Source organism: Nerophis ophidion, linkage group LG26 (genome assembly GCF_033978795.1).
Source record: "Nerophis ophidion isolate RoL-2023_Sa linkage group LG26, RoL_Noph_v1.0, whole genome shotgun sequence".
NCBI lineage: Eukaryota > Metazoa > Chordata > Actinopteri > Syngnathiformes > Syngnathidae > Nerophis > Nerophis ophidion.
The window spans coordinates 22,743,302-22,756,202 of record NC_084636.1 but is presented as its reverse complement, the minus strand read 5'-3'; the positions used below and the strand labels follow the sequence as shown (position 1 = coordinate 22,756,202).

Genomic DNA, 12,901 nt, shown 5'->3' with positions numbered 1-12,901 from the left:
AAAATGAGACAAAGGAGTGGCATAGAACACGTCTTTCTGTGGCAGCATCGAGGAAAGTTGTACATTCAAATAAACGACGGTGCATTCAAGGACTTCCAAAAAAAATGACAAAATGCCGTGTGACAAATACTCTCATCAGTGAAGCATGTTTAATGTAAACGGTGGGATTTTTAACAATTAGGAAGGTTTGTGTCATGTTTGTCCTTCACAGAAACCATATTATACAAAAAATGTTTTTTTCCCCCCTCATCTTTTTCCATTTTCATACATTTTTGAAAGGGGCGGCGCTAAAGAGCCGCACATTGCTGACCCCCGAGTCAGGTCAACTGTAGAAATGACTACAACCAGAGTTGGTGTGAGCTACACGGCCTGTTTATTGTTTGGATGCCATGTCCACGAGAACAATCACAACAGGCGACAAAAAAACAATTTTACACAACTTGTGGAAATGTAAATACTGTAAGTGCTGCAGTATTTTTATTTTTATTATTCCAACATCATGCCTATATAACAAAGCATATTTGGACACATTATTTTGAAGCGAGGCTATCTACCAGTCTAAACATGTAAACGTAATACAATAAAGTGCTCCTGGTAATATCGGCGGAGTTTAAATGATCATAGGTTTAAAGAACATACTGCATTTGGAAGCAAAATAACAGCACGAGAATACACCCACCATTGCAGCCTATTATTAAGACACTTGAACACAACACAAACAAGCCTTCATACGCCGAGATGAATCTTTTAAGATATGTACAATATTGCAAAACATGACGGGCCTGAAGGCACTTTTTTTGTATGTGTGTGTGTGAAGTGTCATTGTGGAAGCAAGCATGTGGCGGCTTGAAACATCACAATAGTTTTTCTCCGGAGCTTTTGTCAAAATGTCGAAGGGAGCAGACGACCAGCGAAAACAACGCTGAAAGTCTTGAAAAGCACTTGTTTGAAATTCCACTTCAATAACTGTTATTCAACAAATAATGGACTTACCTTCCTATGTTGAGGGTTATCTAAAGCTAGGCTGACTTTTGCACGTCACGCTTGTTTGCTAGCTAGGCTTTTTGTGCAACTCTTTTGGTCATTTTATTTAAAGCCTGGATTAGACACTGGGCCATCCCCTCTGACGCCATCTTGATACAGGCTTGGCGGGGAAGGCTTTTTGGTGGGCTTCCGATCCGACCCAACAATACAACAAGGACGCGCTGCCCGTGTGTGCCGTACATATGAGAACTGTACAGCGGACGCTACACTTGTGCTGTGCAAACAAACAAAGAAAAAGCCAAAAAAAAGATTGCAAGCTTGAATTACTTTGGGCTTTAAATAACAAAAAATGAGTGAGATGGGCATTGGGGTCTCCTTTAGGTGGTTTTGACCAGGTCGTAGACGTGGACGTGAAAGTCATCATCGTATTTGATGTAATAGACAGAGGGCTTGGCTGGGACTTGGTAGATGACCAAGCCCGTCCTCTTCACGCCTTTGTCAGTGACGTACTCCACCTGCTTGCCCACCAGGCTCTCCGTCTCTTCTCCCGGCTTCCTGTCGGCAGGCAGCAGGTGCTTGTTTTCTGTGGGCAAGAAGTGGAAAGTTCAGGTTGACATAAGCAAACACACCTTTTGAAAATCAACAACATCAGGGAAATTATGTCTGAGGAGCTGCGGCTGGAGACACATTTTTCCAATCTTGCAAATTTCAGTTATGTTTAAAGGCAAACTTTTTTTAAATGTCTGGGGTGAGCAAAAAAGTTGACAAAATGTTTTATAAAATCTCATTTTCCTCGGAAGCTTACTGTGCCACACCTTGAACCCACCTAGTAAAAACCCCTTAGTTACACCACAAGTAACATTAACACTCCAATTTGTTACAATGCATACTTAAATCGTCACAAAAGTAAAGTGTCAAATGTAAAATAGCTGTCTTTAAATTGTAAAAACAAGTTAACCCATTTGTAAGCCAAGGCTCGTTTTCTTTGTTTAATATTTATTAATAATATTTGAAAGTTTAAACAATACAAGAGATCACGCTAATATTGATAGCAATACACAAAGCACTATTACACTCAACATGAATGCTCTTTTTTTCTGTTCTTATACACTAAAATGTTTAGCATATTGTGATCTTGTTGTGTTTTGATGTTTAAAAATATACTGTATATATTTTCCTGGCTGGGAAGAAGGTTTAAACGTCTCTGCTTAACACATTTACTGTTCTGAAATCTTGCAAGACAGTCCTGAAGATAAATTGCTCAGCGTTTACATTTAGAGAAAGTGCTCTACTGACCCAAATATACTAGAAATGAATAGTTACATTTGCCACAAATACATTTGGATAGATTTGTTCGCCATCACTTATAAACACATTATAATGGGACTTTGTGTGAATGTAGCATGTCATTCCAATTAGTGATGCAGCTATTGATTATTTTAGTAATCTGTTTGTTTTAGGGGAAAACAGTCAAATTTAAATATTTTTCTGCTTGCCATAACCTTCATTATTTTTTTCTAAAATATTTTGACATGTGCAATGATGAGATAAAAAAAAAAAAGTGTTCGCCGCCATATAGATAACAGCACCCACACACCACAGCTCTCAATAACAGTTGTTTATATACCTCTTTTTTAGTTTTATATCATTATCATTTTGCATCTTGGAAAAATATTTGAGTTTAAGTAAATATTGGAACAAAACGAAGAGGAGTGTCCGGAGTTATTTTTTCGAGGAAGTATAGGAGCGTCAATCTAAACACCATTATGCAATACTGTATATCCTCACAAACAGATAGCCAAAACAACACAGTGCTTAGACATTGAATCCTTGTATTTTATATTGTGAGTATTATCTATTTGATCATCATCAATCATAACATCAATTTATATAAAACAATTGTATGGGTTTAAATTAAGTAGATGTATGCATGTTCTCATGTAGTGCTTTGTTGGGAAAAAAAAAAAAAAGGTATATAAAAATTATGTCATTAATTCCAAAGTGTATTTGTCTTACCACAGCCTACTTGTGTTCATAGTCAGGTTGCCTGTTCTTTGAACCTGTTCATTGCAATAATGACAATAAAACTCTATTCTATTCTAAAGATTTTTATAGTAGAACCTGATAGGTTAGATTCGTCGACAGGCATTTTTTTTCCAGAAGAGAGCAGCTATTGGGGATCTCCGCAAATAAACAGATCTCAAAGAAACAGGCTAAAACACGGTAGAGATTGGATGGTTTGATAGTCATTGGGCGTCAATGTTGCCTAAAGTCTATCACGAGCAAGGGTTCTTAACCTTTTTGACCTCGGGGCCTAACTTTTCCACAACAGAATGGCCCAGGGGCCAACTCTCATTAACACTGAATTGGTAATCTTGGTAATCGCTTATCGGTGGTCTGTTCACGGGGGCTGCAGCCTAAGCAGAGAAACCCAGACTTCCCTTTCCCCAGCTACTTCGTCCAGCTCTTCCCGGGGGATCCTGAGGCGTTCCCAGGCCAGCTGGGAAACAGTTTCTTCACTGTTTCCTGGGTTTTTTCCCAAGCCGAATGTGACTTAAACACCTCCCCAGGGAGGCGTTCGGGGTATCCGAACCACCTCAGCTGGCTCCTTTCGATGTGGAGGCGCAGCGGATTTACTCTGAGCTCCTCCCGAATGACAGCTTCTCCCCCCATCTAAGGGAGAGCCCTGCCACCCAGCGGAGGAAACTCATTTTGGCCATTTGAACCCGTGATTTTGTACTTTCCGTCATAACCCAGAGCTCATGACCATAGGTGAGGATGGGAACGCAGATCAACCGGTAAATTGAGAGGTTTGCCTTCCTACTCAGCTCCTATTTTGCCAGGACTGATCGATACAGGGTCCGCATCACTCCAGATACCGCCTGTCAGTCTCTGTCAGCCCACACTATTATTGCTCAAAATTCAACTTTTATTATTATAGTTCCGCATGTTTCTCTTAGGATTAATACGGGACGAACCAGCCAACAAACCCCCACACACGGTCGGAAAGGTCTTGCTCTCGCTCACAGCAGTACTTTAAGTTGCAACTCTTTGTTTCCATGGCTATGCTATTCACAAATTGTAAAAAAAATGGGCCAATTTAATGGGTAGATACCCTTTTAATGGACGATTGCTTTGAGACAAATGCCAAAAAGACAAGATTACCTCCTCTTGTACCTCAGCCATACTTTCACGTAGCTCCTTGCTTAACGTCTCATTTTGTTCACACACTTGTCTACTTTAAACCTGGAAAAATGTTTACGTTTTGGTTATGGCTGGATGGCCGTCGGAAGGAAGGCCAGCTCTGTTGCTCATTGTGTACAGTTACACTTAATAGTGACGAATTCCGACACTCGGCATCATCTTCAAAGTACGACGGCTTCCGACGACACCCGGCCAAAGGGTCCAGGGCACAGATAGCAGGCTGGTCAAAATTTCCGCGGGAATTTTCTAGTTATTACTGCCTTACCGATTACTTATTACTTATTCGACCGAATTAAATGTTTAACACATAAACATTAGGCTTAAACCAAGCTGCTTAGAAAAAGTAAGTACTAATAATGTAGTGCTAAAATAAACTAAATTAATAATGAATGTTTTTTTTAAATCTGTCAATGAAATTAAAATGCTACTTTACTACTTTAGTCATACATTTTGCGCATAAGAAACTTCTTTATGACTTTAACTCCTGACTTCTGTTAGTTTGACACAGGCGTGCGTAGAGAGAGTATAGCCAACTAAACAACAAGCGGCAGGTTTTCTACCAAGGACGTGTGCAGCTATGCCTGGCTGCATGCAATTGCTGTTGCTGTAGTTTTATAAAATAATACACCTACATATATATATATATCCATCCATCCATCCATCCATCTTCTTCCGCTTATCCGAGGTCGGGTTGCGGGGGCAACAGCCTAAGCAGGGAAACCCAGACTTCCCTTTCCCCAGCCACTTCGTCTAGCTCTTCCCGGGGGATCCCGAGGCGTTCCCAGGCCAGCCGGGAGACATAGTCTTCCCAATGTGTCCTGGGTCTTCCCCGTGGCCTCCTACCGGTTGGACGTGCCCTAAACACCTCCCTAGGGAGGCGTTCGGGTGGCATCCTGACCAGATGCCCGAACCACCTCATCTGGCTCCTCTCGATGTGGAGGAGCAGCGGCTTTACTTTGAGTTCCTCCTGGATGGCAGAGCTTCTCACCCTATCTCTAAGGGAGAGCCCCGCCACACGGCGGAGGAAACTCATTTCGGCCGCTTGTACCCGTGATCTTATCCTTTCGGTCATGACCCAAAGCTCATGACCATAGGTGAGGATGGGAACGTAGATCGACCGGTAAATTGAGAGCTTTGCCTTCCGGCTCAGCTCCTTCTTCACCACAACGTCCGCATTACTGAAGACGCCGCACCGATCCGCCTGTCGATCTCACGATCCACTCTTCCCTCACTCGTGAACAAGACTCCTAGGTACTTGAACTCCTCCACTTGGGGCAGGGTCTCCTCCCCAACCCGGAGATGGTACTCCACCCTTTTCCGGGCGAGAACCATGGACTCGGACTTGGAGGTGCTGATCCTCATTCTGGTCGCTTCACACCCGGCTGCAAACTGATCCAGTGAGAGCTGAAGATCCCGGTCAGATGAAGCCATCAGGACCACATCATCTGCAAAAAGCAGAGACCTAATCCTGCGGTCACCAAACCGGAACCCCTCAACGCCTTGACTGCGCCTAGAAATTCTGTCCATAAAAGTTATGAACAGAATCGGTGACAAAGGACAGCCTTGGCGGAGTCCGACCCTCACTGGAAATGTGTTCGACTTACTGCCGGCAATGCGGACCAAGCTCTGGCACTGATCGTACAGGGAGCGGACCGCCACAATAAGACAGTCCGATACCCCATACTCTCTGAGCACTCCCCACAGGACTTCCCGAGGGACACGGTCGAATGCCTTCTCCAAGTCCACAAAGCACATGTAGACTGGTTGGGAAAACTCCCATGCACCCTCAAGAACCCTGCCGAGAGTATAGAGCTGGTCCACAGTTCCACGACGAAAACATATATATATATATATATATATATATATATATATATATATATATATATATATATATATATATAGTTCTAAACATACTCCAGCTCATAAACTTACAATAAAACATGCTTTTATTTTCATTACAGTAAAATTTTGCGGCCGTATTTGACGCACTCTGCTGCTACATTCCTGCAGTGTTTCGCGACCAGCTGGCACTCAAACATGCACTTGACAGCGCAATAAACGTAAAAAAAAAAATAAAGAATTACCCACAAAATAAGTTATTACCCTCCTTTTACTTTTTAAAGAATTTTAACCGCTCATTGACTTTCAATCATTTTGATTCAATAAAGGGTTCAAATGTTCTCAATATTCAACATTATGTATTATTCTAATTGATTTTTCTTTTTTGTAGCATGCTAAGTGAATAAGCATACTTTTGTAGTTATTTCCCCATATTTCTGCACAATAACTTCGATATGGTAACGCTGGCGAGGCGTAGAGAATATGGAGGGATTGTTGGTCCAGAACATATTTTGCTTTATTGATGTATTTCTGGCCACTTAATATTGTATATCTTTATATGAAATTTCCAGTTAATTTTATCATCTATTATTACACCCAAAATGTGGTTTATTTGACTCTTTCATTGTCTACTTTTTAGTTTTGTTTGACTTTCTTTTCTGCTGTTACCGAATTTAATTATTTCAGTTTTATGGCGATTCAAAGAATCCGTTTTTGTCAAACTCTCTTTAATTTGTTAATTTCTGGTCTTATCAATTGTATTAGCTTCTGTGTTGTTCTGAACAAGACACTGTATTTAGTGGCTCAACAGTATTGATGGCGAACCTTCACTTCCCCTACTTGTCTTCTTTCCGGGTTGATGAAAAAAAAAGAGAAAATTCCACAATTCTTGTGGGAAGAGCAGTCCCATGCTGCACAAAAGGGCATTTTTGCACGTCAAAAAATAAAGAAGCGCCCCGAACATATAAAATCAGCTCAGACTTGGTAGAAAACATGGTGCCCTCTAGTCACCTTTTGACCAATCATTAAAAAGATTGCATGAAATCGACTTGGCGATTCTCTTTTTATAAGCAACCTGTTTTGATAGTCATTACTGCTACAAGTGGTGGAAAAGTGAATTACAACTGAGTACCGCTGCGGCCCATACGGACCACAGTTGTGAAAGATATTTTTTGGTGGTCCCTATGGTTAAGAAGCACTGATTTTGAGAAAGTAAAATCTGTAACAATGTTTTTGTAGGTGAACTTGCGGAAGGATCATTACTGACCATTGAAGGAGGTCTCCTAAACCTGCGAACTGGTTGGAACTACAGCTACAGTGTCTCGGCGCCTGCTTTTGTGCACTTTTCGGAGAGTCCCATTAGGGCTGATGTTTGGCTTCAGCTGGACGTAATAAGCCCACGTCGCAAGATGTTGCCTTCTTATTTGGAGTTGCTGCCTCCATTTTCTTTGACTGTCCAACAATTTTTACCATATTCATGAGCTACTGAGCATTGACCATATATAGATGATTGTTAAAGTGCAGCTGGGATAGGCTCCAGACCCCCACAACCCCGAAAGGAACATGCGGTAATGGGAACTAGAGGGTAAAATTTGTGAAGACTGCATACAAATGTGTTTTCATAAATCTGGATATTTTAGTTTTATAAATTAGGTCCCTGTAGAGATATAGCTGTGTTTCCATTGCGGTTTTTACCGATAGTTGTAAAATTTCTATAAAGTACATTAGCGACTTGTAGGTATTTCCTTATAAAGCAGAGCTTCTCAAATATTTCCTGATACAGATGTGGGGTTATGTACTTAACAAAAAAAGCTGAAACAATTGAAAACATGTTTTATATTGTAGGTTCTTCAAAATAGCCACCCTTTGCTGGGATTACTCCTTTGCAACCTCTTGGCATTCCTTTGATAAGCTTCAAGCACACCTGTGAAGTGAAAACCATTTCAAGTGACTACTTCTTGAAGCTCAGCGAGACAATGCCAAGAGTGTGCAAAGCAGTATTCAGAGCAAAGGGTGGCTATTTTGAAGGAACTAGAATATAAAACATGTTTTCAGTTAATTCATCTTTTTTTGTTAAGTAAATAACTCCACGTGTTCATTCATAGTGTTGATGCCTTCAGTGGCAATATACAATGTAAATAGTCATGAAAATAAAGAAAACACATTGAATGACAAGGTTTTTTTAAATTTTTGGCCTGTACTGTACGCCTCATCATATTCTGGTACAGCAAAAAGGAAAAAAAGCATTTTCCCTGCTGGACTGCATTAAAGGGTGTTTTGTGTCGTGAGCCGTAATTCTTATAAAATCTCTTTCTCGCGAGACTCCACTTGGACCTGCACAGTGGCCTCGTGGTTAGAGTGTTCGCCCTGAGTTCGGCATGTCGTGAGTTCAAACCCCGGCTGAGTCATACCAAAGACTATAAAAGTGGGACCCATTACCTACACTCAGCATCAAGGGTTGGAATTGGGGGTTAAATCACCAAAATGATTCCCGGGCACGGCCACCGTTGCTGCTCACTGCTCCCCTCACCTCCCAGGGGGTGAACAAGAGGATGGGTCAAATGCAGAGGACACATTTACCAACACCTAGTGTATGTGTGACAATCATTGGTACTTTAACTTAACTTTCTGGAAGATATTGCAAACACTGCTGTTGTTGTGATGTCAATAGATGACAAAGGCAGTGGGTTATAGCTCAAAGGCAATGTCCTTTTGGCCCCCTCGACACTTGTCCGGGCATTTGGGTCTCTGAGCCTGCGGATCGGCCTCTATTGCGGTGGTTCCACCTCGCACGACCTGGCTGACCGAACGGAAGTGAGACCAAGGCGACCCGTCCATCCCGGTTCGGTGTTTAGGTGACCTCTAAATGTGGAAAAGGTGTTTCCATCATGCTTTTGCAGGAAACTTAAATATCGAAACGTCTCAAAAACCACCTCATGAGAGCGCAAAAATGTTTTAGCGATATTTGGGAGGTCTTTCAAAATATAGGTGTTTCTATTACAAATTTCTCATTGTTGCACATTTCTGGTTGTAATAGAAATGAAAGTACAAAGATCAACAGGAAAAAAGTGTCTTAAAGCGTCACAAGAGGAGTTAAGATGGTAATGTAAAAGATAACGGTGATCAACACATGTCGAGCCACTAAAAAATAGGTCTTGATAAAGAGGGGTTGTTTTATATTTGGACACGTCTTCAGTTACCCATATGGTATGCTTGTTAAAAAGATTGTGCAAGTTGGTTAAATAATTTTTTGTTTGTCATTACATACTTTTCAATGGAGACCCTCGGGTACAATTAACAAGACCACACAACTTTTAGGGAAGTTCCGTACAAATTACCTGCTTCGGGCAAAATCCTGAGGTCTCCGTCGGCATAGTCGTCCCACAGCTGGTACATATAAAGCACCGGGTCCTTTTCATAGGTGATATAATACCAATTGGTCATAATGGGAGCTCTGGAGAGTACCATGCCCCTCCATTCGTTCTTCTCTCCATCCTCCTTTTCAAAGAGATGCTCCACAGCTTTGCCCACCAGCTCCTCTGCCCCAGGAGGTATCCTGATCCTGTTGTTTACTACGGAGAAAGGTGTGATAGAGAAATGTATAATACATCTCGATACTTCTTGAACGTGCCTCAGCTTACCGACGCTTTCTGAGAGGACCTGCAGGTTAGACACTCGCTCGTCTTTGAACAGTTCGATGCCGTAGACGCAGTCGAAGCCGTCGTACTTGACCATGAAGAGCGACGGGTTCACGCTGAGCCTGTCCAGCACGGTGCCCTTCCATTTGCTTTGGTTGCCCTTCTCCCGCCAGTTGTGCTGAATGCGAAGTCCCAGGATGCAGTTGGGGTCAGGGGTTAGTGTGTCACTCAGTTCCCCGCTGCTTCGCTTTCTGCAAAATAAGTGTATAAATTGCCTTTCAGAGGCGACTTTGACTTGAGTCAGTAAACAATGCATACAGTATCAGAACATGACCTTGAAAAGAAATATTTCAACTGCACCAGACACATCTATAAATGTTATTGACCTTTTAAAAGATGATTATGCTAATTTTGACAAACAGGTATAACGTTAATATGTTTACAGTTATTTTGGCCGGAGCTTTGCCATAGAAGTGCATTACATCATATACATAAATGTTTCTGAATTATTACAACTTAAAAAAAACATTTAAATATACTACTACAACTTAAGGACCATTGCAAACTGCAATCACAATAATAAACAAATATTAATCAAATGAGATGTATTCTACATAAATATGTGTTAATAAAACTCCATTAAACAATTATAAATGTAGTTTTATAATCAGAGGTCATTGAATGTCAGTCTTTTTTTAGTTTATGTTTCACAATTATTAAATGTGTAATATTATCAACATTGATAATGAACACTGTTCTTATTTTCATAAAGAAAAAAAATGTAGTACACATTTTTAGCAATTCCAAAAGAGTCATCATCGTTTATGTATGAAAAAATTATAAACATAATTGAACATGTGAATGAAATACAAATAAAAATAAGTTTGGGAAAATAATATATTTATATTGTATGTGTATCATCAGTGTGTGAATGTGGAAATACTGTCAAAGCGCTTTGGGCTCCTTAAAAATGGGTAGAAAAGCGCTATACAAGTACAACCCATTTACCATCTTTGATATATATATATATATATATATATATATATATATATCCATTAAATAAATGGCTGTAAAAATAATTGAAAATACCATTAAATAAACATAAATGCTATTATATAATTAAAAAGGCAGTGGAATATATGAATCAGTCAAACATGAATATGTTTTGATAATATAAGTTATTATATTATACATTAAAATAATGAATTTTGATGTGGTAAAATGGTTCCGAGTGAAAGTAATTCACATTGTAAAAATATTTTTGTAGGTAATATGTTGAATTTAGCCTATAAACTCTTCATACAATTTATTATAAACATTATTATCATCACGATGCACTCTTATCTCTATGGCCTAAGGTAGATTGATAACTGTAAACTTTTACTGTAGGCTAAAGGGAGGCAATTTCACACTGACTGTATTATGTTATTAATAGATGCTTGGAAACAATATTATGTTTCTATACAGATGTACTGCCTCTTTACATTTAGCATATAGCTGTGCTTAAAGGCCTACTGAAACCCACTACTACCCACCACGCAGTCTGATTGTTTATATACCAATGATGAAATATTAACATTGCATCACATGCCAATACGGCCTTTTTAGTTTACTAAATTGCAATTTTAAATTTCCCGCAAAGTGTCTTGTTGAAAACGTTGTGGTATGATGACGCGTGCGTTTGACGTCTCGGGTTGTAGCGGACATTATTTTCCAGCCCGATCCAAGCTATAAGTAGTCTGCTTTAATCGCATAATTAAACAGTATTCTGGACATCTGTGTTGCTGAATCTTTTGCAATTTGTTCAATTAATAATCGAGAAGTAAAAGTCAAAAGATGGAGGTGGGAAGATTTTAGCCTTTAGCCACACAAACACACGGTGTTTTCTTGTTTAAAATTCCCGGAGGTGAAACTTTCCTATGGATCAGAGCGCGGTCAAGCGAACATGAAACACGACGGAATGTCAACCAGCAGGTTTCGGTGAGAAAATTGTGGTTAAAAAGTTGCTTCTTACCGGAGAAAAGCTGAGCTTGCCCCGTACATAAAGCTGCCGTCGACTCCCCTGAGACGTTGGTGTCAACACACCCGTGGACACACCCCTACGACTATCAGGTACTATTTAACTCACTAAAACACTAGCAACACAATAGAAAGATAAGGGATTTCCCTGAATTATCCTACTAAATTTGTCTAAAAACATCGGAATCCCAACTCCATCTTTCTACTTTGACTTCTCCATTATTTATTGAAAAAATTGCAAAAGATTCAGCAACACAGATGTCCAAAATACTGTGTGCTTATGCGATTAAAGCAGACGACTTTTAACTGTGTGTGTGCGTAGCGCTCATACTTCCTAAAAACCTGTGACGTCTTCAAGACGAAACTCCCGGGAAATTTAAAATTGCAATTTAATAAACTAAAAAGGCCGTATTGACATGTGTTGCAATGTTATTATTTCATCATTGATATATAAACTACCAGACTGCGTGGTGGGTAGTAGTGGGTTTCAGTAGGCCTTTAAGTACAGCAACTTGGTGTGAACATACCTGCCTCTTTTCTTTGACATGCCTCCAAGGATGTAAAAAGTTACTGGCTGGAACAAAAAAGAAAAAGAAAGACTGTCAGTCAATCTTATTATTGTAATATGATAACGCTGGGAGGAGGGCAATCTCCGGATGACGTCATCACAATCCCACGAGATTGACAGCCCCAACAGCCAATGGCATCACGTCCCAGGGAAACACTTCCTGTGTATTTCCGTCGCCTAAAACCCCAGTTCTGTTTTAACGCCAGTGCTAGCAACGTGACATATTAGCATTTGTGACAATACGGAGCGAGAAAGCGGCGACAAGTCTCACCTTTGTTGGATGTCGTCCAACATATAAGTCAAACCGTCATGTCGTGTTAACACTTCACCTTCTCGCCTTTAGCTCTACCTCAATGCAGACGTCCCAGAAGCAAGAGGGGGCGGCTAAAAAAAAAAAAAAAAAAGGCTACATCCGCCCTTACAAAGTTCCACAGCTCCAAAAAAATAGTGACGGTAATGGAGGCTAACCACCCTACATCCTAGCAGCGTGGACTCATGTTCGTCTCACCTCCACGTAGATTTCATATCAGTATGCTTCCCTTCGCCTGCCACACTAATCGAGCGTTGCTACACGCCACAACCACACGGTAAATCTCGCGAAACCTGCGTGGGACTGGAGATAGAGGACGTGTACTTCATTTCCCATAAT

General features: G+C 40.5%; 1 protein-coding gene across 1 annotated transcript; it reads right to left on the bottom strand.

The window, feature by feature from the left end:
• Positions 1-350: 350 nt before the first annotated feature.
• On the bottom strand, positions 351-12,880 carry LOC133543805 (spindlin-1-like). The gene is made up of 5 exons (XM_061888599.1): positions 12,524-12,880; positions 12,212-12,258; positions 9,669-9,916; positions 9,366-9,599; positions 351-1,567 (listed from the first exon to the last, which is right to left on the bottom strand). Exons 2-5 carry the CDS (start codon positions 12,229-12,231, stop codon positions 1,362-1,364), a joined length of 708 nt encoding a protein of 235 aa, XP_061744583.1. The 5' UTR covers positions 12,232-12,258; positions 12,524-12,880; the 3' UTR covers positions 351-1,361.
• Positions 12,881-12,901: the final 21 nt, after the last annotated feature.

What these genes read in the sequence shown, in the direction of transcription:
- LOC133543805 (XM_061888599.1), bottom strand. Translation starts at nt 12,231, where the DNA reads ATGTCAAAGAAAAGAGGCAG. An exon ending in GGTCCTCTCAGAAAGCGTCG is followed by an intron (nt 9,600 to 9,668) that starts GTAAGCTGAGGC and finishes CTTTCTCCGTAG; the next exon opens with TAAACAACAGGATCAGGATA. An exon ending in CAGGATTTTGCCCGAAGCAG is followed by an intron (nt 1,568 to 9,365) that starts GTAATTTGTACG and finishes TCTTGCCCACAG; the next exon opens with AAAACAAGCACCTGCTGCCT.